The 27591-nt window shown below is 50.3% G+C and overlaps 1 protein-coding gene across 2 annotated transcripts in view; it reads right to left on the bottom strand.

Annotated features, from left to right (window-relative positions):
• The window catches only part of RTN2 (reticulon 2), a 32177-nt gene extending 7155 nt beyond the window's left edge, over window positions 1–25022 (bottom strand). Inside the window, exons 1-6 of one of the 2 annotated variants that reach the window (XM_053397689.1) lie at window positions 24901–25022; window positions 16598–16642; window positions 14867–15361; window positions 11192–11440; window positions 2223–2430; window positions 171–309 (exon numbers count right to left, since the gene is read on the bottom strand). In XM_053397689.1, the coding sequence (XP_053253664.1) occupies window positions 171–309; window positions 2223–2430; window positions 11192–11440; window positions 14867–15361; window positions 16598–16642; window positions 24901–24931 (1167 nt within the window). In that variant the 5' untranslated portion in view covers window positions 24932–25022. Of the gene's footprint in view, window positions 1–170; window positions 310–2222; window positions 2431–7565; window positions 7687–11191; window positions 11441–14866; window positions 15362–16597; window positions 16643–24900 lie in introns of those variants that run through there. The other variant, XM_053397690.1, reaches the window with a different exon arrangement.
• Window positions 25023–27591: the final 2569 nt, after the last annotated feature.

Below are 27591 nucleotides of genomic sequence, written 5' to 3'. Positions count from 1 at the left end.
CATGTCTGTTGACGTCTGCACAAATGGCCATCTTAGGGCCTATTCATGTCAGTGGCTCTACTCTTGAGTTGGATTTAGTCGGCCGTATCTCTCGGCCAACCGGGCCCTGCTCCGTGACAGCTGAGCGGAACCTCCACATCCAGGGGCAGTTGAGCCCGACTCCTCCTTACCTTAATGGACTCCACCAAGTCGTCCACCAGGAAGAGGCGCTGGAGGGACTTGGTGCCCGACGTGACGTAGAAGACGACCCGCTCCGTGAGGCGCTCCAGCTGCTCCTTTGACAGCCCCAAGTCAGCATCCAGCTGGGCCCTGGCAAGGATAGGGTGGGTGGGTGATCAAAGACCTCGTCAAAGGCAACCTTAAGAAGCACCCCTTGGCACATCCCCGGCTGCACAGCTCAAATTATGCTCCTCCTAAGTGGTATGGGAGCGGGTTGGGCTAGATGACCGCTGGGGATCCCTTCCGAGTCTATGATCCTGTGGTATGCTTTTGCAGCTGCTCTCCTGGAGAGAGGAGGATTTACTGGGAAGCAAGGCGCAGGGGGATTTTTGGGGTGCCATTCAAGGATGGAAGGCTGAGCCCCCAGCAGAAGGCAGTGAAGGTCCTGTGTGAGTGTCTGGAGGCGGTTGGAGGATGGAAGGCGGACAACAGATTGAGGTTGAATCCTGACAAGACAGAAGTACTGTTTTTGGGGGACAGGAGGCGGGCAGGTGTGGAGGACTCCCTGGTCCTGAATGGGGTAACTGTGCCCCTGAAGGACCAGTTGTGTAGCCTGGGAGTCATTTTGGAATCACAGCTGTCCGTGGAGGTGCAGGTCAAATCTGTGTCCAGGGCAGCTGTTTATCAGCTCCATCTGGTACGCAGGATGAGACCCTACCTGCCCGCGGACTGTCTGGCCAGAGTGGTGCATGCTCTGGTTATCTCCCGCTTGGACTACTGCAATGCGCTCTACGTGGGGCTACCTTTGAAGGTGACCCGGAAACTACAACTAATCCAAAATGCGGCAGCTAGACTGGTGACTGGGAGCGGCCGCCAAGACTATATAATACCAGTCTTGAAAGATATACATTGGCTCCCAGGATGTTTCCGAGCACAATTCAAAGTGTTGGTGCTGACCTTTAAAGCCCTAAACGGCCTCAGTCCTGTATACCTGAAGGAGAATCTCCACCCCCAGCGTTCTGCCCGGACACTGAGGTCCAGCTCCGAGGGCCTTCTGGCGGTTCCCTCCCTGTGAGAAGCCAAGTTACAGGGAACCAGGCAGAGGGCCTTCTCAGTGGTGGCGCCCTCTCTGTGGAACGCCCTCCCACCAGATGTCAAAGAGAACAACAACTACCAAACTTTTAGAAGACATCTGAAGGCAGCCCTGTTCAGGGAAGCTTAGAGAAGCATGCCTGTCATGCTCTGGTCCAGGGGGTCACAAAGAGTCGGACACGACTAAATAACAACAACAAATCTTATATTTTGGAAATGTACATCCAGGTTTTTTTCCTTTAATTTTGTTGGGGCCTCCAGGAGAGTGGAGCCCTAAGCTATCGCTTGTTTAGCTTAAACGTAAATCTGACACTGTGACCTGCCTTTTCCTAAGCCAGACCATTTCTCCGGCGGTGGAAGGGGCAGATTGGAGGGCAGGGAGGCTGACAGCAGGGGGCGCCAGAGCCAAGGACTGGTGGAACCAAGGAATTCTAGGTTGTGTATTTACAGCCTCTACCCCAAGCAGAGACATCACCTTGCCGACAAAGGTCCTATAGTTAAAGCTATGGTTTTACCAGTAGTGATGTATGGAAGTGAGAGCTGGACCATCAAGAAGGCTGATTGCCAAAGAATGGATGCTTTTGAATTCTGGTGCTGGAGGAGACTCTTGAGAGTCCCATGGACTGCAAGAAGATCAAACCTCTCCATTCTGAAGGAAATCAGCCCTGAGTGCTCACTGGAAGGACAGATCCTGAAGCTGAGGCTCCAAGACTTTGGCCACCTCATGAGAAGAGAAGACTCCCTGGAAAAGACCCTGATGTTGGGAAAGATGGAGGGCACAAGGAGAAGGGGACGACAGAGGACGAGATGGTGGGACAGTGTTCTCAAAGCTACCAGCATGAGTTTGACCAAACTGCGGGAGGCAGTGGAAGACAGGAGTGCCTGGCGTGCTCTGGTCCAGGGGGTCACGAAGAGGCGGACACGACTAAACAACAACAATGGGGCTGGTGTGTGCTTTGCGGTTCACTCACTGGAAAGGGTTGTGTCCTTCCCCTCGGTGGATGGCGAGTAGTATTTTGCTGTAAACCCTGAGAGAGATGGTGACGCTGAGGGCCGCCAGGGAGACGTAGGAGGCCACGCTGATGATGCTGAAGTGCAGCAGGCACAGCAGGGCCACCATCAAGGTGGTGAAGACGAACGCCGACTTGCGGGTGTCGCGCCAGTACACCAAGTCTGCCACTGCAAGCAAAAGAGAAGCAACAGCTGAATGACGCTGCAGAGAGAGAGAGAGATAAAAACCACCCGTCTTGCTAGTCCTCATGACCAGTGCCGGATTTACGTAGAAGCTAAGCAAGCGATAGCTTAGGGCCCCACTCTCTTGGGGCTCCCCAAAAATGTAAAGGAAAAAAAACAACGGGGTGTACATTTCCAAAATGTAAGATAAGAAAGCAAATAAAATAACACCTACATACAGCAACAGTATTTTGTGTTGTGTAGGCACCTCAGATTAAGTCATGGGCCCCGCCTGCTCGCCTGCTCCCTAAAATATCACTGGTTTGCTCCTTTATATATATAGGGTGCCGACATTCTGCATGGACTGATTGCATGGCAACATGTACAAATGGCTTGCGATACCTAAAGTAAAGCTAAAGGGAGCCCTGACCATTAGGTCCAGTCGTGGCCGACTCTGGGGTTGCAGCGCTCATCTCGCTTTATTGGCCGAGGGAGCCGGCGTACAGCTTCCGGGTCATGTGGCCAGCATGACTAAGCCGCTTCTGGCGAACCAGAGCAGCGCACGGAAACGCCGTTTACCTTCCCGCCGGAGCGGGACCTATTTATCTACTTGCACAGGCATGCTTTCGAACTGCTAGGCTGGCAGGAGCAGGGATCGAACAACGGGAGCTCACCCCATCACGGGGATTCGAACCACCGACCTTCAGATCGGCAAGTCCTAGGCTCTGTGGTTTAGACCACAGCGCCACCCGCGTCCCTGAGATAACTATTAGGCTCATAAATTACCATATAGCATATATTCAACACAAAAACCAGCGGCAATTTGTTGTTGGCAAAGGACAGCTGGACATATAAAGGGCCCCATTACCTTCAGTAGCTTAGGGCCTCATCAAACCTAAATCCGGCCCTGCTTATGACACCAAATCCCTGTCACCGCAGGGAGAAAGCGAAGCAAGCAACAGCAACTTCATTGTGCTGTAGAGAGAACCACCCGTGTTGCTAGACCTCATGAACATTGCACATAGCAGGCAAGAGAAGGCAAGCAGGAGGCACTAAAACAGGGGTCAGCAAACTTTTTCAGCGGGGGGCCGGCCCACTGCCCCTCAGACCATGTGGTGGGCCGGACTATATTTTGGAAAAAAATAATAATGAATGAATTCCTATGCCCCACAAATAACCCAGAGATGCATTTTAAATAAAAGGACACATTCTACTCATGTAAAAACACGCTGATTGTCTGTGGGCTGGATTTAGAAGGCAATTATGCCGGATCCGGCCCCCAGGCCTTAGTTTGCCTTCGTTTGCACTAAAAGTTTCAGATGCACCAGGAGGGATTGAGCAACATCATCTCAGGTCTGGCTTTTTAACGCACTCCAAAACTGTTCTAGTCACTGCTTGCTTGGTTCCTTAAACTCGCCCCAGCGCCCCCTACCCCACCCTATAAAAAGCATTATTCAGAATAGCAGTTTGCAAGACCCGCTGCGAAAGGCAATAACATAATCCGATTCAAAATAGCGGTAGACCGACTGCACATTTGTTCCAAATCCAATTGAAACGATTTGGTTTGAATGATTCAACCAAGCTGGGGAACTTGCAGCACGAATACTGTACGCCCAAAGATGGGAAGAAGGAGACGTTCCAACCGAGGAAGAACGGCTTTTGAAAAGGAAGGCGGAGTATTCAGAACTGGCAAGACGAACAGGCAAGATTAGAGACCAAAACGACGGAAAGTTCATTGAGGACTGGAGACCTTTCACTGAGTTTTTAAAGAACTAAAATACATAGCTGTCAACTTTTCCCTTTTCTTACGAGGAATCCTATTCGGAATAAGGAAATTTCCCTTTAAAAAAGGGGAAAGTTGACAGCTATGCTAAAATAGCAGGATGAAAACACGGGTTCGAATTATGAGCAACTGCGTTAATCAGTGAGATAAGTAGGTTAAAATGAATGAATGGAATAGCATTTCCAAAGGGAAACAGGAAAACCGTGGAAGGGGATAAAGTAATTCACGGTAAAAACAAGAAAACCGAGGCACTTGATCCAGTGATAGCAGGTTTTCTGCCTGTGACCGGGGAGGCAGAGAACACCATTGCCGCTAGGAGCCATCAATTTGTTTCTGCAAATATAATATGAATGGTTCTTTTTCAAAGTCTCTGTTGCCTAATTCTCTTAGTCTTTCTGTCATTTTTGCCGGTTCTGCATTGTTCATCAACTTCTCTTGCCGTTCTTCTTTAGTTGGTGTTTCTCCAGTCTTCCAGTTTTGTGCAATCAACATTCTTGCTGCTGTAGTGGCATACATAAATAAAGTCCTCATTTCTTTTGGCATGTCTTGACCTAAAATACCTAATACCAACCAGCAGGTTCTGTGGCCGCAGGAGATCCTGTGACGCAGAGGCGAGAGGTCTCCTATCTGCCCCGGGCACTCACCCCCTGACTCAGGGTTAAGGTGGGTCACGCTGGCTAAGGGGGGAAACTCAGCACTCCAGGGGAAGAAATCAATCCTCTTCTGACCGCCCCATCCACTCCAGTGTAACGGCCGCATCCTGCACTTAAGTTTCTAAGGAGGGAGCTACCAGATGGAAGCTGCTCTTTAGGACCCAGGAGACCCTGCTTCCTCACCCCAGAGGCTGCCGCTACACCCCAGCAATGGGGAAAGCACTCTGCACATGGTCAGGGGCACCCTTGCTTCCCTCCCTAATCGTTGCCATTGCTATTAATGCATTTGCTTACATCCTGCCTTCATCCCAGACAAATTGGAAACAACACAGCTTAAAGCACAGAAAGCTAAAAAAAAAAACACGGTTGAAAACTAATTGAATTCTAATAGAATTAAAGCAACACGTTGTGTGAAAATTCAGATCTGAAAAACAACACAAAGGCCTGTTGGAATAAATAGTTTTCCACCTGCCAGGGGAAGGACAGCAAGGAGGGAGCCAGCCTGGCATCCCTAGGCAGGGAGTTCCAAAGTTGCCTGGGAGGTGCTACCACCGAGAAGGCCCTTTCCTGCATCGCCAGGAGCCCCCTCCCCATGAAGAAGCCTGAGGCTTGGATTTGGACTCAGATCCGAACTCAGGGCCCCAAAGCCCAACCAATCCTCACTATGGCTTTGCAGTGGCCTTTCCTCCCTCTTCCGCCTGCCCTCCAAGCTCAAGGGGAGCTGGCCCTGCTACGGTTCTACCTAATCCCTGTCTCACATTTGTAAGAACTCGGGTCTTTTATTGTGGCAGAACCTACCCTTTGGAATTCCCTGCCTAGTGATATCTGGCAGGCAGCCTTCAATGTCCTCTTTCCAGCACCTGCTAAAAGAATCCTTCTTTGGATAACCCAGGTGCCTGGGAAGCCAGTGCGGGTTTTCTGTTGTTATTTTAACGTTCCAAAAGAATTGTTGCTGTTCATTCTTCTGCCCAATCCTTTCAGTGCATCTTCTCTGCAAACTGCTCTGAGGGTTGCTTTCGTGTCACAATCCGCCTGTGTGTACGTTTGACGGAATGAATCGGGGAGCCCGTGCTGGGCTGAAAGGTTTGGATGAGTTTGCAAGCCTGCAGGTAGGCAGCTGCTGCCAGTCTGAGCAGGCAACGCTGGACCCAAGGCTCCTCTAGCAACAAGCATCTTCCCGTATGTGCTCAGGTACGGATTCAGGAACAAAGGAAAGATCAGGTTATCTGTCTTTTCCATCCAGCTTAGCCTTGTCTACTCTGACTGCAGCTGCTCTCCAGGGTCTTGGGCAGAGGGTAAAAGGGTTAAACCACTCGCTATCTATTCTCCTTTAGAATAAATAATAATAAATTTTATTTATACCCTGCCCTCCCAGGCTCAGGGCAGCTAAAGCCAATAAAATATCAGTAAAAACATAATGGGGGGAAAGGGAGGAAAAGGAAAAACACCCCAATTTAAAATACAGGTCAAAATGCAATTTAAAATGCAGCCTCATTTTAAAACAGCTGATAAATCAAGCCTCGCCCAGCCCCATGCCCTCCAGATGTTCCAGGTATAGAATCGGGAGGTTCTTTTTCAAAAATCCTTTGAAGGGGTCCTCTCCCTTTAGTTCCCTTTTAAAGAAAATGAAAAAATCAACAACGCATGCATATATAAAGGGGCAACCAGTCAACCAAGCGTTGCGAGCCCTGCCAGTTTAATTAACTGGTGGTGTTTGAAGAGGCAAGGATGGAAATATATATGTTTACATGTTACACATTGTCTGTTATGTGTGTTGTCTGTTAAGTGTATGTGAGTCTGTTCCTTCTGTCTCTGTCATTTTAGAAATGTTTAAGGGGTTTGTGTTTAAAATTGGCCACAACACCCACAGACTGCCTTTCTTAAGTGTGCATAGTTTAAAAATGAAAACTTGCTTCAAATTTTAGTTAAAAGAAACCATGTTGGACCTGATCAACGTAAACATGGCATGTTTTAACACTGGGAGCCGCCCAGAGTGGATGGGGAAACTCAGCCAGATGGGCAGGGTATAAATAATAAATTATTATTATTATTATTATTATTATTATTGAGATGGGAGTTGTAGTTTGGGACACCTGGAGGGCGCAGGGTTGGGGAAGGGAATCCTTGCGGTTGGCCCCAGCGATCCCGGAGCACGGAGGAGGAGGATGGAAAAAGAACCCAAATGCCTGCAGCTGTCAGAAACATCACACACACACACCCTCCCTGCTCAAACCCTATAACTGACAGCCCCAAATGCCAGGCAGGCAACTCAGCGAGGAAGGAGAGGCTGCGACAGGAGGGGGGGCAGAAAAAGGCAGGCCCCGGCTGCAGGGATTTGGGGGGGGGGTGTCCCACCTACCTACCCACCCACCTCCTATGGCACCCGCATCACGCCCCAAAATGTTGCCTCCCCTCATCTCAACACTCCCCCATGCCATACAGGATGCCCCTGTCTGTCAAAACAGCCGCACACAGCTTCTAAGGATCGGGTCCATCTCCCTCCCGGATCTTCCCTCCTCCCGTGTCGAGGTAGCCCAATTGCAGACCCTCGGTTGACACAGCCCCCCCAATCTTTCTCCCTGACAAGAAATCCCCCTTTTCAGAGGTCCTTCCACCCATCTTTTAAACTCCACCCAGCTCTGCGCCCCCTTGGGGGGTATAGATATATTTTAAAGTGTGTGTGTTTTTTGGGGGGTGTTTCCTACCTCTGTTAGCCATGCCGAGCCCCCTTTTCTCGCAGATCCAAGACTCGTCGCGGCTCTGCGGGGACCTCTCACGAGCGTCTGGCTGGAGGAGGGGCGCCCAGTCCTGGGAGGGGGTTGTTGGGGCAGAGGAGGGGGGGCTATTTATAGCTGACGAATCCCAGCTGCCATTTACCGTCACAGAATCTCCTGCCTTGGCTCGCTTAGAGCGGGTTCGGATCACCCGGAGTTGGGGGCGGGGAGGCAAACAGGAGGGAGGCCAACACCCAAATTCAGGGGTGGCGACTGGGAGGTGGTCATTTTGGGGTATTGCAGGAATTTAGGTATAGGTTGGGGGGGGTTTCCCTTCCAGCAGATATCATGCACATGCAGCCCACTACCAAAACCAGCACAATTGCTTTTGTGATTTGTCCCCCCAAAACACTTCATCACAGTTTCTTCCTATCTATTCCAAGGGCCTCTGCTGCACAATACCAAATGTAAGAATTCACTGATCAATGGATCTATGTACTGCTCACTGGGAAAACTTCAGAAATTCATCTAGACATGTGAGCTCAGCTACTCAGCAGCCCCTCTGCCTGAGTGATAATTCCTGGCATCCTGATACCTGAGTGCCAGACAGGGAGCCATTCCAGAAAGAACAAACCCAGATGAAGACAAAAGGGTGTGATGAACTTGGCTGGGAAACAGGGAAATGTAAATATCTCTTTTGCTTCACTTGATGGGTGTTTGGTGAGGGCAAGGGGAAGCATGGGGCAGGGTCCAGGATGCTCAGATTACCGCCACCAGACCTCCCCTTTCATGATGTAACCATGATGTATGAGTGATGTAGTTTGGGGGGGGTGTAACATGGGGATTAGCAGCTAATAAAAGTTTGGGTTCTCTTTTGTTCGGGGCTTCCATCTTGTTCCACCTTGTGGCAAGTGGGAGTCCTGTCGCGACCGTCTTCAATCAAGACCAAGCCTACTGGCTGCTGTTTTGCTCTGGTATTCCTGGCTGGTGTCCTTGTTTTTTGTCCAAGGGAGCCCTCAGAGTTCTCCATTAAGGGGGGGCACTCCTGGTTTCCACCAGCAGCCAAACACGGGGTGAGTTTCCCCTCTCTCTTGAGACATCCACAAAACTGAATGTTGGAAGGTTCAGGGCAGATTTTTTAAAAAGGTTCTTCCTCATGCAGCACAGATTGGACTGTGGAACTCCCTGCCACTTGAAGGTTAGGGATATCCACCAACCTGGATGGCTTTAAAAGAGGATTGGCCAAATTCGGGGAGGCAGCAATGCTTCTGAATGTCAGTTCCTGAGAGCTGCAGGGCGGGAGAGGGTTCTTGTGTTCGAATCCTGCTTAGGAGTTTTACCCTGGGGCATCTGGGTGGCCCCTGGGAGGACAAAGATGCTGGACTGGGTGGGCCCTTGACCTGACCCAGCAGCCAGGATTTTCTTACGTTCTGATGGAACCTCCAGCTAAAGAGGCAGTCTACCCAGAATCCTAGGTTTTGTGAAAACAGTAAAACAGGTTGCTGGACTCGATGGGACTTTTTCTTGACCCAGACCAAGCTCCTCTTAAACAGCTGCTTTCCTGCAACACGCTTTTAACGCACGATGTCAGAGGAATTAAAGACCCGGAAACTACAACTAATCCAGATCGCGGCAGCTAGACTGGTGACTGGGAGTGGCCGCCGAGACCACATAACACTGGTCTTGAAAGACTTACATTGGCTCCCAGTACGTTTCCAAGCACAATTCAAAGTGTTGGTGTTGAATTGAAAGCCCTCAATGGCCTCAAAGTCCCAGTATACCTGAAGGAGCATCTCCACCCTCATCGTTCTGCCTGGACACTGAGGTCCAGCTCTGAGGGCCTTCTGGTGGTTCCCTCATTGCGAGAAGCCAAGCTACAGGGAACCAGGCAGAGGGCCTTCTTGGTAGTGGCGCCCTCCCTGTGGAACACCCTCCCATCAGGCGTCAAAGAGAACAACAACTACCAGACTTTTAGAAGACATCTGAAGGCAACCCTGTTTAGGGAAGCTTTTAATGTTTAACAGACCACTGTATTTTAATACTTTGTTGGAAGCCGCCCAGAGTGACTGGGGAAACCCAGCCAGATGGGAGGGGTATAAATAATAAATTATTATTATTATTATTATTATTATTATTATTATTATTATTATTATGCCAACAAAGGTCTGTATGGAAGCGAGAGTTGGACCATAAGGAAGGCTGATCGCCAAAGAACTGATGCTTTTGAATTCTGGTGCTGGAGGAGACTCTTGAGAGTCCCATGGAGTGCAAGAAGATCAAACGCATCCATTCTGAAGGAAATCAGCCCTGAGTACTCACGGGAAGGACAGATCCTGAAGCTGAGGCTCCAAGACTTTGGCCACCTCATGGGAAGAGAAGACTCCCTGGAAAAGACCCTGATGTTGGGAAAGATGGAGGGCACAAGGAGAAGGGGATGACAGAGGACAAGATGGTGGGACAGTGTTCTCGAAGCTGCCAGCATGAGTTTGACCAAACTGCGGGAGGCAGTGGAAGACAGGAGTGCCTGGCATGCTCTGGTCCATGGAGTCACGAAGAGGCGGACACAACTAAACAACAACAATTATTATTACTGCTACTTCCGGGTTAAACACAAAACTGGGCTTTTGTGCCCCCAGATAGACTCTGGGTGTGCACACATCACCAGGAGATTATATTCTCTCTGCAATGCTTCAGTTCCTCATTTATGCTGCTTTGCACAGCTCTGTTTAAAGGGACAGGGAGCCGGAAACCGGGAACTGGGAGCCAACGCCAGCCTTGCAGAGCGGGCTGCATGTGTGAGAGAGGAAGACAAAGAGCGTTCCTTCTCAGGTGCTCAGCCGCAGAGTCAGCTGCCATGCGAGAGAGGCGGGTGGTGAGGGGAGAGAGAGGAATATTTGAGAGTCACACGCAGGAGACCCTCCTGGCTCCAATTCCTGCTCCGCTCAGCACAGAAGCTATTTTTACTCGCTGACTCGACTCGGCTACCATCCCGGTCTAGGCAAGTTGCCAGGGGGGGTGAGTAGGGATGTTTTCTGGGCGAAGAAGGCCTTACTAGGCCAACACCATGAAAACTCAGGCATGGCGGGGGCCGGGGGGGAGACGCTAGAAAGCCACAGACGCCCCCCTCCCCCCTAATATCCTTTTTTTTAAAAAATGCTTTTTATTGATTTTTCATTTAATACCTCCCCACTAATATCCATGGGCGGCAGCTCACGAGTTGCAGAATAAGGCCTCTAGCTAAGCAGACAACTTGGAGGTTTCCCTTCCTTTCATTTTAATATGCAAGTTTGTAGTCCTCATGGAGGCAGCCAGTAAAAAAAAAAAAGCAACACCCTGCAAATTCTCCGCAAAAAGCTATTAAGGAACGGCACCTCATCATTCTCCGGTCGCATTCACAGCATACAGGGCTGTGATACAGCCACAGTTTTCCCCTCTCCTAAAGAATTCTGGGAGTTATAGTTTGGGGCGCCGAACGTTCTTTGGCAGCGCCCCAAACCCCCCTCGCAGCGCTACCATTCCCAGAGCTCCCTGGGGAGAGGAGCTGGCTGTTTTCGCCGCTCTGGGAATTGTAGCACAGCCTACGCCTTGTCTGAACAAGCCGCCGACGGTTCGCTCACCTACGGGGCAGTTTTCCAGAGTGTTCCCTGATTGGTCCGGCTCGGCTTGATGCTGCTCTGAGATCGGCGCCCGGTCTTCCTCCTCCTCCTCTTCCTCCCTCTGCTCCACCTCCTCGTCCCACGACGGGTGTTGGCAAAACTCGGATGAGGTCAGTGCTGGGTGCTGGGTGGTGTCAGCACCGCGGGGGGCGCCCGGTTCCGGGTGGGGCGCTAAGGCGTCGGGTGGCGGCAGGTCCTCCAGGGAAGTTTCTGGGGGGAAGCGGACAGCACCAGAAGGGTCACAATGCTTTTTATTCCTCTTAGAATCGTAGAATTCCAAAATGACAGACCTGATAAGAAACCACTCAGGTGGTAAGGTGAAAAATGGAATGGGACCACTTCCAAAAACTACCTGATAAAATGTGGTTCCAAAAACAATACTTTGTTTTGCCCCGTTTAATTTCATAGTTCTGTGGGAGAAATTGATTTTAACCAGCGATCAGCAAACTTTTTTGGCAGGGGGCCGGTCCACTGTCCCTCAGACCTCGTGGGGGGCCGGACTATATTTTGGGTGAAAAAAATGAACGAATTCCTATGCCCCACAAATAACCCAGAGATGCATTTTGAATAAAAGGACACATTCTACTCATGTAAAAACACACTGATTCCCAGAATGTCTGTGGGCCGGATTGAGAAGGCGATTGGGCCTGATCTGGCCCCCGGGCCTTAGTTTGCCTATCCATGATGTTAACAAATGAATACAGAATATCCGCTACTTAAGGAAAGTACAGTGGTGCCTCGCAAGACGAAAATAATCCGTTCCGCGAGTCTCTTCGTCTAGCGGTTTATTCGTCTTGCGAAGCAACCCTATTAGCGGCTTAGCGCTATTAGCGGTTTAGCAGCTATTAAAGGCTTAGCGGCTAAAAGGCTATTAGCGGCTTAGCGGCTTAGAAAAAGGGGGGGGGAGCAAAAAAAAATTGCAAGACGTTTTCGTCTTGCGAAGCAAGCCCATAGGGAAAATCGTCTTGCGAAGCAACTCAAAAACGGAAAACCCTTTCGTCTAGCGGGTTTTTCGTCTTGCGAGGCATTCGTCTTGCGGGGCACCACTGTATTGAAACCGCAAAGAGATCGAGGGAAGTTAACCAAAATAGAAGGAATTCAAACCAGTTTTCCGGAAAAGAAAGAAAGAAAGAAAGGAAGGAAGGAAGGAAGGAAGGAAGGAAGAATACAAATGTAATCTCTTTCTGGGAACTTGGCATCAAATCACTGTTCGTATCCTTTGAATAATTTGGTGTGTTTGATCAATTTCCCTCATCCTTTTTCTCTTTCTTCTTTTTATATTCCTTTTATATCTTTATTTTTGTTTGTTTTGTATTTTTTCTTTTTAGTTCAAATATTTGGAGGTTATGTTTAATATATGCTTTCTTTGTAAATTTTTAAAATGGAATAAAGAATAAAAAAAATAGAATTGTAGAATTGATGGGTTGGAAGGGTCCCCTAAGGGTCGTCTATTCCAACCCCCAGCCACCCAGGGATCACATGCTATGGATGAATTGATCTGGAATCTCTGCCTTGCCTCCTAGTTGTTTATAATATCACACTTTTACACAGATGGAGATAGAGATAGATATGTTGCAAATCTCTGTATAGTGGTGCCCCGCAAGACGAACGCCTCGCAAAACGAAAAACTCGCAAGACGAAAGGGTTTTCCGTTTTGGAGGCGCTTCGCAAAACGAATTTCCCTATGGGCTTCCTTTGCAAGATGAAAGCCCATAGGGAAATCTCCGGGACAGCGGGGAAGCGCAGCGCGTCTTCCCCACTGTCCTCGGACCTCCTCCGAAGGCTGCCGGTGGGGCGGAGAGACCTTCTCCCGCCCCAGCCTTCGGATGGCTGTCCTGAAGACTTGCGGTGGGAGGAGGGTTTTCCTTCCCACCGCCAACATTCAGAATGCTGTTCTGAATGTTGGCGGTGGGGAGGAAAAGCCCTCCTCCCAACGCAAGCCCCGGGAACAGAGGAGAAGCGCTGCGCGCCTTCCCCTCTGTTCCCGTACCTGTCCTGAAGGCTTGCGGTGGGGAGAAAAGCCCTTCTCCGCACCGCCAGCCTGGCAAGCGGTCTCCATAGGAACGCATTAATTGATTTTCAATGCATTCCTATGGGAAACCGTGCTTCGCAAGACGAAAAACTCGCAAGAAGAAAAAACTTGTGGAACGAATTAATTTCGTCTTGCGAGGCACCACTGTAATGTTTCAATGGTTGAGATCTGTATAGGGGGCAAATCTTCGTTCTCAGTGCCTCAGATTTGGGGGTTTACCATATAGAGGCACATTTATACAAACAATTGATCACCTGCAATTTATCTCTCTACCTCTTTAATAGGAATATTCACAAATAAAATATCAGAGCAGTTTGCAACAGCTGCACGTAAAAACCAGTAGGTATCCAAACAAACCCCTGTGTTGCAAAAGAGAACGTCAATAATGTTTAGGCAACACAATGACCATGTACATACATAATAGACAATCTTTATAGAATTCCTTCAAACATTAACAAGTTCAAAATGAAATCTCAGACTCAAAGTCTCTGAAAGTCTTTAAACGAAGAGAGGTACCAAGCTCTGTACGATGAAAGACAAGCTGTGAAGCTTTGTGTATTCAGCAAATATAATGTCCAACACTGAACAGAGATTCCGGATATTGACTGCTGTTTCACATGAGCACTGCTCCATAGCGTTTGATATTTCCATTCACATATATTCATTCAAAATAAGATGGGTTTATGAAAGAATTAGGGACGCGGGTGGCACTGTGGGTTAAACCACTGAGCCTAGGGCTTGCCGATCAGAAGGTCGGCAGTTCGAATCCCCGCAATGGGGTGAGCTCCCGTTGTTCAGTCCCAGCTCCTGCCCACCTAGCAGTTTGAAAGCACATCAAAGTGCAAGTAGATAAATAGGCACCGCTCCGGCGGGAAGGTAAACGGCGTTTCCATGCGCTGCTCTGGTTCCCCAGAAGCGGCTTAGTCCTGCTGGCCACGCCAGCTCCGTCGGCCAATAAAGTGAGATGAGCGCCGCAACCCCAGAGTTGGTCACGACTGGACCTAATGGTCAGGGGTCCCTTCACCTTTCCAGTGGTACCTTGGGTTAAGTACATAATTCGTTCTGGAGGTCCGTTCTTAACCTGAAACTGTTCTTAACCTGAAGCACCACTTTAGCTAAAGGGGCCTCCTGCTGCTGCCGCGCCACCAGAGCATGATTTCTGTTCTCATCCTGAAGCAAAGTTCTTAACCCGAGGTACTATTTCTGGGTTAGCGGAGTCTGTAACCTGAATCGTATGTAACCTGAAGTGTATGTAACCCGAGATACCGCTGTACCTTTTATGAAACAATTCCATATTCTCCCCCCACGCTGACGAAGATTTACGAAACAGCTTATCTTTCATCGTACAAATTTGAAGAAATTCTATAAAGATTGTCTAAACATTGCCTAAACATTGCACGTAAAAACCATACGGTAAAAGCCATGCTTAAAAGGGTTTTTTTTAAAAAAAAGAAAAAACATTGTTTTTAAAGACAAGAGAGGCGTTTTCCTTGCCTGGGTAAAGAAGCAAAGGCGAGAGTCGTGTTTCGTGGCCGCAATTCCACCCCATGGCATCCCCTTCCGCTTCCCCTGGGGTGCCCATTTCTGGGTACCCCTCCCCGTACCTGAGGACGACTCGCTGCTTCTGCTGCTGCTCTGTCTCTCCACCAGCGCCTGTGCCAGGGGGCTGTGCCTCTGCGACCCTTGTGCCCCCTCTCCTTTCCCTCGGTCTGCTTCCTCCACGGAGCCTGCATGGGCTTCCCAGCCCAAAAAAGGGTCCAGTCCTTGGCCGTCAACCGGAGGGGGCGCCCCCTCTCCCTCGGGGGACGGACAGAGGCTGGGGATATTCTCCAAACTGTCCCCCAGCGCCGGCACAAAGGTCTCGCAGGTGTCCGTACGCGGCAGCGGGGCCCGCGCTCGGCGGGTCTGGGAGTCGCGCCTGCCCCGGGGGGCGTGCTCCCCCAGCGTGGGGCTGCTGTTGAGGGGCCCCGCGATGGTGATGTAGGAAAAAGTCAGCTCTCGGGGGGTGCCCCACTCCAGAGACACCTCCTCGTCTTCCTCGTCCTCCGAGAATTCCCTCGCCGTCTGCAGTTCAGGGAAGTCGGATTCATCGTTGCCACCTGGGGAGGGGAAAACGTTACAGGTGTCCTTTGCAGGTACAAGATCACCTCCATCTGGACGCAATTGCCCCCCCCCCGGGTCATTTGTCTTCCCTCTGTGTTGGTGGTCACTGTGTGTGTGTGTGTGTGTTTGTCTCCGTAAACTTTTACACATCCCTTGAGAAGACAGGCGAACTAAAATCAATGTATTGGAAGAAGCAAAGATCATCAGTGTTGAAGCAATGATTCTTCAACATCAAATTCGTTGGACTGGTCATGTCGTGTGGATGCCTGATGATCGTCTTCCAAAGCAACTACTCTATTCTGAACTTAAAAATGGGAAGTGTAATGCTGGTGGTCAACAAAAGAGGTTCAAAGACTCTCTCAAGGCAAATCTAAAAAAAGCAGTTTAAACATCAACAACCAGGAAACACTGGCCTGCGAGCGCTCCAGTTGGAGAACAGCCTTGACCAAAGGCTTTGAAGACACTCGAACTCAGGACAAAAGGGGGAAAGGCGCTAAGAGGAAGGCATGCTTGGCAAATCCACACCGTGATCAACTCCCACCCGGAAACTAATGTCCCCACTGTGGAAGGACGTGTGGGTCCAGAAGTGGCCTCCACAGTCACTTACGGACTCACTGTTAAAGCCGTGTTTGTGTGTGTTTTTTTATAATTTATTTTTACTGAGTTTTTAATAATACAAAAAGAAAAAAGAAAGTACATCCTACAAATACAACAACACACAAAAATTACTATTTACACAAACATAAATCCTTCCCACCCCCTTTACATCCCTGCCACCACACTCCTCAAATTCCCTACACCACAACTTCCATATCTTTTAAATTCGATACTATCATTGCACTCTTTGGGTTTTGATCATCTAGTCCAAGGCAGGAACATGTCCCAAACAGGGACCGAACCTGCAACCTTGGCCTTATCAGCACCTCGCTCTAACCAACTGAGCTCTAATACTTTATCATCTCTTTGGAGCTGCACTTTGCCCTTTTGTCCTTCCAGCCTGTGACACTTTCTGATTTACATATTGCAGATTGTTTTCTTCCTCTAAGAAACCTGGGACCCTCTAAACTAGGGTCTTAACCAGGGTTTGCGAGCTCAGTCTTGGCATAGCTGTCAACTTTTCCCTTTTTTAAAAGGAAATCCCCTTATTCCAAATAGGATTCCTCGCAAGAAAAGGGAAACGTTGACAGCTATGGGTCTTGGGCAGCTGTGCAAAACGACCCGGAGTTACTCACCATCTGTGGAGTCAGGTGTGGTGGAAGCGGTAGACGGAGACTCTTCTGCAAAAGACAGAAGGAAGACCTTAGAACCCAGAGCCACACACACACACACACACACACACACACACACTTTTAGTAATGCACGACAGGGAGGCTGACATTGGACCCTGGTTCGAATCTCGGCGACGCCATGAATTCATCACATGGCTCCAAGTCGCCAGTCCTTCTCTCCTGGCTACAACCAGGAGGGAATCCTATAGGGCTTTTTGTGCAACGATTATGGAGAAGATGCGGTCAAAATGATCAGAACCCTGGACATTAGAAGATGCCACTGCTTAGTGGTCAGGACGCCAGGTTAGGAAGACACGGGTTCAAATCCCCACTCAACCAAGAGGAGGCTTACTGGCTGGCTATTGTCCTACCTCACAGGGTTGTTCTGAGGTTGAGACAGCAAACTGTGTACTCGTTTTTTCTTTGTCTTAAGATCCTTGGAGGAGGATTGTCTTATAAATGTTGAATCAAATCATTGGCCCCCTTTACTATCATCGGCCTATTATTAAGGGACGCGGGTGGCGCTGTGGGTTAAACCACTTGCCAATCAGAAGGTCGGTGGTTCGAATCCCCTCGACGGGGTGAGCTCCTGTTGCTCAGTGCCTGCTCCTGCCAACCTAGCAGTTCGAAAGCACGTTGACGTGCAAGTAGATAAATAGGTACCGCTCCGGCGGGAAGGTAAACGGCATTTCCGTGCGCTGCTCTGGTTCGTCAGAAGCGGCTTAGTCATGCTGGCCACATGACCTGGAAGCTGTACGCCGGCTCCTCGGCCAATAAAGCGAGACGAGCGTCGCAACCCCAGAGTCGTCCGCGACTGGACTTAATGGTCAGGGGTCCTTTACCTTTACTCTTATCCGGCCAGAACTTTTTTCAAGAGATTCTTGAACTGGAGTTGGTGGGGTTGAACCTCTGGTCCCTACGCAGGTAAAATGCATGCTCTGCCGATGACATCAGCTCCCAAACCTTTGGGGACCCCGGCCCCCGCGGTTCCACGAACTCATCCCCCGTGCCCTCGACCCTATGCTCTAAAAAGCATTATTCAGAATTGCAGTTTGCGCAATTCACCAAGGAAGAGAGCAACACAATTCAAAACAGAAGCAATGAACTAATCACACATTCATTCAAGGTCCAGTTAAAACCACTTAGTTCAATTAACAAAACTGATGAACTTGATCCAGTGATCCTTTCAAAGTCTGAGTCGTTCACACCTCCTGCTTCCTCCTAAGACCCCTTTGCCTTTGAGCCCTCCCCTAAGGAATCCTGCCTCCGGGGGGGGGGGGGGCTGTACCGCTTGCTTTGGGAACCTCTGATGTACAACTGTTAAAACTGAATGGCATGTTGCTGCAGCCCTGGGTCTTAAATGACTGCCTATGATTGCTCTAGAACACTATATACCTTTGCAACACATTATTATTATCATTACATAATGATTTGGCAGCTGATCTGCTGGCAGGCCAAGGTGGATGAGCTGCAGCTATTTGCTTTGGCGAGGCCATCTGGGCAGGCCATACCCCCCCCCTCCATGCACACAGGAAACCAAGCAGGAGATCTGGGAAATGACCTCAGCTCACCCCACCCAGGCCTGAGTGTTCTACGCATTACACATGCAATGCACCATCTGGAGCTTCGCCAGCGGCCTGTGCAGGTAAACAAGCCTCGCCCCACAGTCATCGGTCGGACTCTGCCTTCCAACTGTTGCAGGAATTTATGTCTAGGTTGGGGGGGGGTTCCCCTCCAGCAGATATCATGCACATGCAGCCCACTACCAAAACCAGCACAATTGCTTTTGTGACTTTTGTGATTTGTCCCCCCAAAACGCTTCATCACAGTTTCTTCCTGTCTATTCAAAGAGCCTCTGCTGCACAATACCAAATATAAGAATTCACTGATCAATGTACCTATGTACTGGCTCACTGGGACAACTTCAGAAATTCCTATAGACATGTGAGCTCAGCTCCTCAGCAGCCCCTCTGCCTGAGGGATAATCCCTGGCATCCTGATACCTGAGTTCCAGACAGGGAGCCATTCCAGAAAGAACAAACCCAGATGAAGACAAAAGGGTGTGATGAACTTGGCTGGGAAACAGGGAAATGTAAATATCTCTTTTGTTTCACTTGATGGGTGTTTGGTGGAGGGCAAGGGAAACCATGGGGCAGGGTCCAGGATGCTCAGATTCCTGCCACCAGACCTCCCCTTTCATGATGTAACCATGATGTAGTTTGGGGGGATTGGCAGCTAATAAAACATGGGGATTAGCAGCTAATAAAAGTTTGGGGGCTCTTTTGTTTGGGGTTTCCATCTTGTTCCACCTGGTGGCAGGTGGGAGTCTTGTCGCAACAGTCTTCAATCAAGACCAAGCCTACTGGCTGCTGTTTTGCTCTGGTATTCCTGGCTGGTGTCCTTGTTTTTTGTCCAAGGGAGCCCTCAGAGTTCTCCGTTAACACAACCAACTCTCACCAGCAGTAGGAAACATCAGGAAGCGATTGCAAGAATGGGGCTGGATTTGTGGGACTGGAGTCACTAGGGGGTGCTGTGGCACCATGTCCCTGCTTCCTCCACACCCATCCACTAGGGGGCATCACTCAGGGTAGGAGCCCCAGGACAGGAGTGGGGTTCTGATTGCCAGGAGCATTCTGGGAGTCCGGTCGACTCCCGGAACCGTTCAAAAACCAAAGCGCGGTTTCCGATTGGTTGCAGGAGTGTCCTGCAGCCAATCAGAAGCCACGCCAGAGATCTTTGGTTTCCGAAAATCGTTCACTTCCGGGTTTTGATCATTCGGGAGCCAATTTGTTTGGGAGCCAAGGCATTCGGCTTCCAAGGTACGACTGTATTGGACTGAAGTCCGCTCGAAATTAAAATTCTCCAACTACAGCCATGCATTGGGGATTGTTCAAACCATTCAATACTCCAATAAATAAGTAAATAAGTAAGTACAGTGGACGCTCGGGTCGTGAACGTGATCTGTGTGGGAGGCACATTTGCAACCCGCAGTGCCGTGTTTGTGCACACACGGGTTGCAATTCGGTGCTTCTGCGCATGTGCAAAGCGTGATTTAGCGCTTCTGCGCATGCACCGAAACCCGGAAGTAACCCGTTTCAGCACTTCCGGGTTCAGCGCGGCATGCAACCCAAAAATGCGCAACCTGAAGCGCCTGTAACCCGAGGTATGACTGTAAGTAAGAAAGTATAATTATCACAGTGCGGCGCTTTACATGACCAAGGGCAAAGGGACAGATCCCTGCCCCGAGGAGATTACAATACAAGACTGAACAACTCCAATATGAAGAAGGGTTGCGGTGTTTGAGATTTTTTAGTTTAGAGGAAGCTGAGTAAAGAGGGGGCATGATAGAAGCTTTAAAAATTATGCAGGGCATAGGGAAAGTGGATAGGTAAAAGAGCTAAATGTTGGAAGATTCAGGACACATCAAAAAGTATTTCTTCACTGCAGTGCATAGTTAAACTTTGGAACTCCCTGCTACAGGAGGCAGTGATGGCCACCAGCCTAGATGGATTTAAAAGTGGATTGGACGAATTCATGGAGGAGGAGAGAGCTTTCGTCGGGCTACTAGCCAGGACAGCTGTTCTCTGCCTCCAGGGCTGGAAGTTGGCAAAGCCTCTGAATCCCAGTTGCTGGAAACTTCTGGAGAGAAGAGGGCTCTTGGAGTCAGATCCCGCTTGTGGGTTTTCTCATCTTATTGGCCACTGGGAGAACAGGATGCCAGCCAGAAGGGCCATTGGCCGGATCCAGCAAACTCCAAAATATATGTAAGAATCAAGGAGCCCAGGAAGCTGGCTGGCTTCTGCAAAGACAGACTATTGATCCACCCACCTCCACATGATCTGCGCTGAACTAATGGCTCTCTGGGGTTGCAGGCAGGTGTCCATCTTTGCACTGCCTGGCGATGTGGGGGTTGAGTTCAGGACCTTTCGCACTCACTCTGCGATTGACCTGAGGCTCTCCTTCAAAGAGGCATAATGTGTGTGGTTTTTTTTATCTAAAGGAACCTGTATACCCAGGATGTATGAATGGGCGCCCACCTTATGGACCAACCTATTGTGGGTGGCGCTGTGGTCTAAACCACGGAGCCTCTTGGGCTTGCCGATCAGAAGGTCGGCGGTTCGAATCCCCACGATAGAGTGAGCTCCTGTTGCTCTCTCCCAGCTCCTGCCAACCTAGCAGTTCGAAAGCACGCCAATGCAAGTAGATAAATAGGTACTGCTCCGGCGGGAAGATAAATGGCGTTTCTGTGTACTCTGGCGTGCCAGAAGCAGTTTAGTCCTGCTGGCCACATGACCTGGAAAACTGTCTGCGGACAAACGCCGGCTCCCTCGGCCTGAAAGCAAGATGAGTGCCGCAACCCCATAGTCACCTTTGACTGGATGTAACCATCCAGGGGTCCTTTACCTTTTACCTTTTTTTACCCAGAATGCTCTGGGGCCAGACAGGTAAGCATGCCCAGTCACAAGGAGGAAACATCTCAGGTGTGTGGAATTTCTCCTGCTCTCTCCCTTTCTCTGCTTCCACTTGTGTAAGCACAAAGGCGCTTCGGTTTTTTGTTTTTTAATTCTACCTTTTATCTTTTGGCAAGAAAATGAGTTTTGCTTGTTCTGTTAAAAACCAGAAGAGTTTAGCCAGGGGATTACTGGAAGAGTAATCCATTAAGTTACTTCCCATCTCTTTGAGCCACCTCCCACAGCAACATTTCAACCAGGACTCAACCCCTGTGCTTCACTGCCAGCATTTAAATACTTCTGCCAAGCCAAGTTCTCACCCTGGGCCAGCAGGGGGATACTGTAGATAGTTTTCACTCAGGTCCGCATATGCAAATAAGGAATTGAAAGTGACGCTCAGTGATTGGATAGTTACAGAAAGTTGATCCTGTTGCTTTGTAGTTGAGCTCTACATAAGCAGGTTGGCTGAACCATTCAGTTCAGTTCTGTTCTGGCCTGTGAAGAAGCTGTCTGAAGAATCGCTGTGTTGTCTGATATGTTCACCCACAACTTAACAGATGCCCTTTCTGTCTCCGGTGAAGCTCTGTCACCCTCTGCTTCTCATGTTCCATCATGTGGGCCTTGAAGCTCTTCACCTCGCATCGCATAGTGGAAAGAGGCGCAACCGGTGCAGGAGATCATTTTGTCGAAGGGATCTTCCTCTTCCTCCTCCGCTTTTAGTTTCCGGTTCCAGTTGTGACCCGAGGGGTTGGCACTTGACATCCTGGTGGATTCGGGAGTCTGGGGCGAGATGCTCTGCGGGGAAGGCCAAACACGCGAGATACATGGAAATGGTGCCATTGTCTGGGCTGCCGGTCTGGTCTCCCATCCAAAAGCTGTCCGGGGCTGAGCCTGCTTAGCTTCCTGCGTGCGCCAGGCACTCTGCCCACTGAGCTATGCAGGCAAAAAAGAAGAATGCCTGCCCAAAGAAGACCGCCCGCCCATGCCCAACTCTCCCTGGCTCCCCTTGGCCTTCGGCTCCCCTGAGCCCTCACGCCTCTCCTGGGCCATGTCAAGGAATCCCGTGAGTGGGCCAAGCTCGGTTCTTCCGTTTTAGACCTTGAAATTTCAAGGAGATGCAACTTCCCTAAAGAATCAATATCCAAGTGGGTCAGCTTATGGGGCAAGGGCTGTAGCAGAAGGTCCCTGAGTGCATCTTCAGGTAGGGTGGAGAGCACCCTCTGCCTGAAACCTTGCTGAGTCTGTGTAGACAATTCTCAGCTAGGTAGACCCAAGGGCCCAGATAAAGCGGCTTCCTATGTCCCCAGGTCCACTTTCAGCTGCAAACATGCTGGAGATGCCACCTTCATAGAGCAGAAGCCCCACACCTCCAGAAAGTCCACTGAAAACAGACTTTGCTCCCGTGCCAACGTCCCAGCAGCGTGCTAGGAGCTGCACACAAAAACACTTTCACAGCTCCAAATGCTGGAGAATTCTGCTCTGGGTGCTTAGTTGTGTATCTCCCCCAAAAGTCCAGCAGCTGTCAGCGGCCCAAGCTTGAATTCACACAATGTACATTTCCGAGCACAATTCAAAGTGTTGGTGCTGACCTTTAAAGCCCTAAACGGCCTCAGCCCAGTATATCTGAAGGAGCGTCTCCACCCCCATCGTTCTGCCGGACACTGAGATCCAGCGCTGAGGGCCTTCTGGCGGTTCCCTCATTGCAAGAAGTGAGGTTACAGGGAACCAGAGAGAGGGCCTTCTCGGTGGTGGCACCCGCCCTGTGGAACGCCCTCCCACCAGATGTCAAAGAGAACAACAACTACCAGACTTTTAGAAGACATCTGAAGGCAGCCCTGTTTAGGGAAGCTTTTAATATTTGATGCATTACTGTATTTTAATATTTTGTTGGAAGCCGCCCAGAGTGGCTGGGGAAGCCCTGCCAGATGGGCAGAGTATAAATAATAAATTATTATTATTATTATTACAATGTCTTGCAAGCCTCACTTCCTACAAAAGGTTAATGGAGGGGAAAGAGAGCAATTTCCTCTTGCGCCATCGGAGCCCCTGCCAGCAGGTTTTCGACTTTGCCAGAGGCTTCAGCCCAGTTCCCCATCCAGCTGCCTCTGCCCGCTGCCCTTCCGCTGCGGGAATCCACGGCCTGCCCTGCTTTGAGCAGAGACACCAGTGAGGTACTGTGGTTCGAGTCTCTGACCAGGACTTGGGAGAGACCAGAGTTCGAATCCCACCACTCAGCCCCACAATGCTCTCTGGGTGTGATCTTGCCGGCCGCCTTACTGCCCCTTTCAGACTACTAACCTACCTCGCCAGGGTTGTTGTGGGTGTTAAATGAGGACCAGGATCTGGGAGACGGGGGTTCAAATCCACACTTGGCTGCATGACCTTGGGGTGGGGCATCCCTTAGCCTAACTTGCCCCCCACATGGGGAGGGAGAAAAAGGTCAGGTATAAATGCAACAAATTAATAATATAGACACACCTAATGGCAGCTGTCCCGTGAATCCACGTAAATGCTTTGCTGTGATTTTGTCCGTGTCCGACTGCTACCTTGCAATACAATCCTCTGCACACATCGTTGTTTAGTCGTTTAGTCGTGTCCGACTCTTCGTGACCCCCTGGACCAGAGCAAGCCAGGCACTCCTGTCTTCCACTGCCTCCCACAGTTTGGTCAAACTCATGCTGGTCGCTTCGAGAACACTGTCCCACCATCTCGTCCTCTGTCGTCCCCTTCTCCTTGTGCCCTCCATCTTTCCCAACATCAGGGTCTTTTCCAGGGAGTCTTCTCTTCTCATGAGGTGGCCAAAGTCTTGGAGCCTCAGCTTCAGGATCTGTCCTTCCAGGGAGCACTCAGGGCTGATTTCCTGAAGAATGGAGAGGTTGGATCTTCTTGCAGTCCATGGGACTCTCCAGAGTCTCCTCCAGCACCAGAATTCAAAAGCATCCATTTTTTGGTGATCAGCCTTCTTTATGGTCCAGCTCTCACTTCCATACATCACTACTGGGAAAACCATAGCTTTAACTATACGGACCTTTGTTGGCAAGGTGACACAACAAATGACCTCTAGTCCCCTAGCCTTGCACCAAACACTTGCTTCTATGCACCCTTTTTTAATCAAAGGGAATCTCTCGCAACTGCTCTCTCTTTTGATCTCTGGAAAAGCCCTACAGTTACATCTTTGGGTGGGGTAGCATGGGTTTATCTCCCAGAAGTTCAACCTTGGGACACACCAAACAGCAGCCAAGAGGGCGTGCAGAGTGCAGTTGGAGCCGGCCTCTTTCCATGTCTGCTTTCACAAACGCAAACACAATTAAGCGCCCCCTCCACACATTCACTCCTGAAAACTGTGAGGTCTCTCTGTGTGTGCATGACACGGGGGGGGGGGGGGAGCAGGAGTCACAAACGGTGGGTAAACATGTCTATAAATAAATATTTCAGAAATGAGCATGGCTCTCAGGACCAGGTCCAGGAGATGCATTGGGAGGGGCAACGAAAGTGGGGGTTTGGGGGGGGAGCGCTGGCAAACCCTTCCCATTCCCCACTAGGGAGTGGTACTCCCCTGTCCTCCCCCCATGGAAAGTCGTCACCCCCCCCAAAGAAAATACGGTGTTTTTTCCCCATTTTGAATGGATGTTTTTGTTTTTTATCTTCCCCACCTGCCTAGGAAGAAATGGGCGATGCTCTGAAAAATCGATGACTAGAAAAGAGGCGTCCAAAATGGGCGGTTGGGTTTTGGGGGGGGTTGGAGGAGGGGGGGGAGAGAAATAAGGAGCCTTGCCCGCCCTCCCGCCCTCTCTCCCTGCCCCACAAGATACCTACTGCAATGGGCGAATCCCAGGACCTGCCCCATCGCCCGCCTCGTGGTCCATGCGGGATGCGCGCTGCGGCCGCGCTGCCCCCCTGCGCCTCCGCCGCCGCCTCCCGCCGCTGCTCATCTCCCCCGCGGCCCCATCCTGCCCCCCGCCGCGGCCCGCCGCCTCGAGGGCAGGCAGGCAGGGGGCCGGGGCCGGCCGGAGGCTCGCGGGCCGCCTGGGCGAGGCCGCAAAGGCGAGGCGGGCGAGGTGACAAAGAAGCGATGCAGACAAAGGATGCAGGAGAAGATGCAGGAGAGAGAGAGAGAGGGATGGAGTCGGAGGAGCCTACCTTGCAGGGAGGGAGGGGCAGGTAAGGAGGGAGGGAGGGAGGAAGTAGGGTGGGGGGTGAGGTCGCCGGGGGGGGGGTCTTTAGGGTGGGGTGAGGGAGGAGGGGTGGTCGTGGAGAGGGAGAGGTCTGGCTCGCCTTAGGAGGGAGAAGGCCCGCCCAGGCAGGAGGAAGGAAGGATGGATGGATGGATGGGAGGGTGGGTTGCCTGCCTGCCACTCAACATGTAGTCCCGCCCTCCTGCTTTCGCTGCAGAGCAGAATTGGGGCGGGGGGGGGGCGAATCATCACATGCTGGGAGGGCTGAACACCACCAGGTCAACAGGGTGGATATAGTTACAGAAAGGTAGCCGTGTTGGTCTGCCATAGTCAAAACGAAAATTTTTTTTTCCTTCCAGTAGCACCTTAAAGACCAACTAAGTTAGTTCTTGGTATGAGCTTTCGTGTGCATGCACACTTCTTCAGATACACTGAAACTACTGATACACAGATACTACTTCTGTTTCAGTGTATCTGAAGAAGTGTGCATGCACACAAAAGCTCATACCAAGAACTAACTTAGTTGGTCTTTAAGGTGCTACTGGAAGGGTGGATATAGGGATCCAAGGGTCATCTAGCCCAATGCAGGAATCACAGGAAACAATCCCTGGCAAATGGCAACAACAACAACAACAACAACAATAATAATAATATTTATACCCCCGCGCATCTGGATGGGTTTCTCCAGCCACTCTGGACAGCTCCTAACAGAATACTAAAACCTGATAAAACAGGGGTCAGCAAACTTATTCAGCCCGGGGCAGGTCCATTGTCCCTCTGAACTTCAGGGGGGGGCGGACTATATTCTATATTTTGGGGGGGGAAATTCCTATGCCCCCAAAACAACCCAGAGATGCATTTTAAATAAAAGCACACATTCTACTCATGTAAAAATACCAGGCAGGCTCCACAAATAACCCAGAGATGCATTTTAAATAAAAGGACACATTCTACTCATGTAAAAACACGCTGATTCCCGGACCATCCGGGGGCCGGATTGAGAAGGCGATTGGGCCGCATCCGGCCCCCGAACTTTAGTTTGCCTACCCATGTGATAAAACATCCGACATTAAAAGCTTCCCTAAACAGGGCTGCCTTCAGATGTCTTCTGAATGTCAGATAGTTGTTTATTTCCTTGACATCTGGTAGGAGGGCGTTCCACAGGGCGGTTCCACCACCGAGAAGGCCCTCTGCCTGGTTCCCTGTAGCTTCTCTTCTTGCAGTGAGGGAACTGCCAGAAGGCTCTTGGAGCTGGACCTCCGTGTCTGGGAAGCTGAACGATGGAGGTGGAGACGCTCCTTCGGGTATACTGGTCCACTCTCCTCTCCTATGGCTTACAGCAACTGGTATTCAGAGGCATTTAAAGCCCCCCACTGTGGCTTTAAAAAATGTAGTATAAACACCGACAACTGGGAAACACTGGCCTGCTAGTGCTCCAGTTGGAGAACAGCCTTTTCCAAAAGTGTCCTGGGCTTTGGAGACACTCGAACTCAGGACGCAAGGGAGAAACGTGCTAAGAGGAAGGCAGACTTGGCGAATCCACACCGGGATCAACTCCTGCCTGGAAACCAATGTCCCCACTGTGGAAGGGCGTGTGGGTCCAGAATTGGCCTCCACAGTCACTTACGGACTCATTGTTAAAACCGTGTTTATGGAAGACAATTGTACTCAGCTACAAGGGATTGCCACAGAAGAAAAAGCAGCAGCTCTGGCCTACACAGTCGGAGGCACAGTCTGAAAACCAGTTGATGGAAAGCACAGGAGGGGATAGGGACCTTGTTTGGTCAGATCCTGCTTCCAGGTTTCCCAATATGGCATCTGGTTGGCTTCTGTGAGAAAACAATGCTGGACTAGGTGGGCTTCTCTTGTGTTCTCATGTGCTGGGATTTCTTTTATCTGCGCCTGCTTGCACTGGGAGTGGGTGTGGAGAGCTGTGGCTCATCCGAGTCGAGTCATCCTCCCTCACCTCCTTCTCTCCCACAGCACCATAACTCAGTTCTGCCCCATGAGGTCACACCAGGCCACACACAGGCATCATGGGCTGTGTCATAATAAGGGCTAGAGAAGAGCTTTCCAAACTGTGCGTCGCCAGAAAGGGGTTATCTTTACCTCCTGTTCGCTTGTGAAACTGAATTACTGTGTCACGAAATGATGCATGTCTAAAAAGCACAACATGGAAAGTTGGTGGGCTAGAGGCTTGCGTTAAAAATGAAACAGAATGACGCGGCAGCTAAAAAAGCCAATGCAATTCTGGGCTGCATCAATAGGAGTATAGCATCTAGATCAAGGGAAGTAATAGTGCCACTGTATTCTGCTCTGGTCAGACCTCACC

This window comes from Podarcis raffonei, chromosome 8 (genome assembly GCF_027172205.1).
Source record: "Podarcis raffonei isolate rPodRaf1 chromosome 8, rPodRaf1.pri, whole genome shotgun sequence".
Taxonomy (NCBI): domain Eukaryota; kingdom Metazoa; phylum Chordata; class Lepidosauria; order Squamata; family Lacertidae; genus Podarcis; species Podarcis raffonei.
This window is presented reverse-complemented; position numbering and strand designations above follow the sequence as displayed.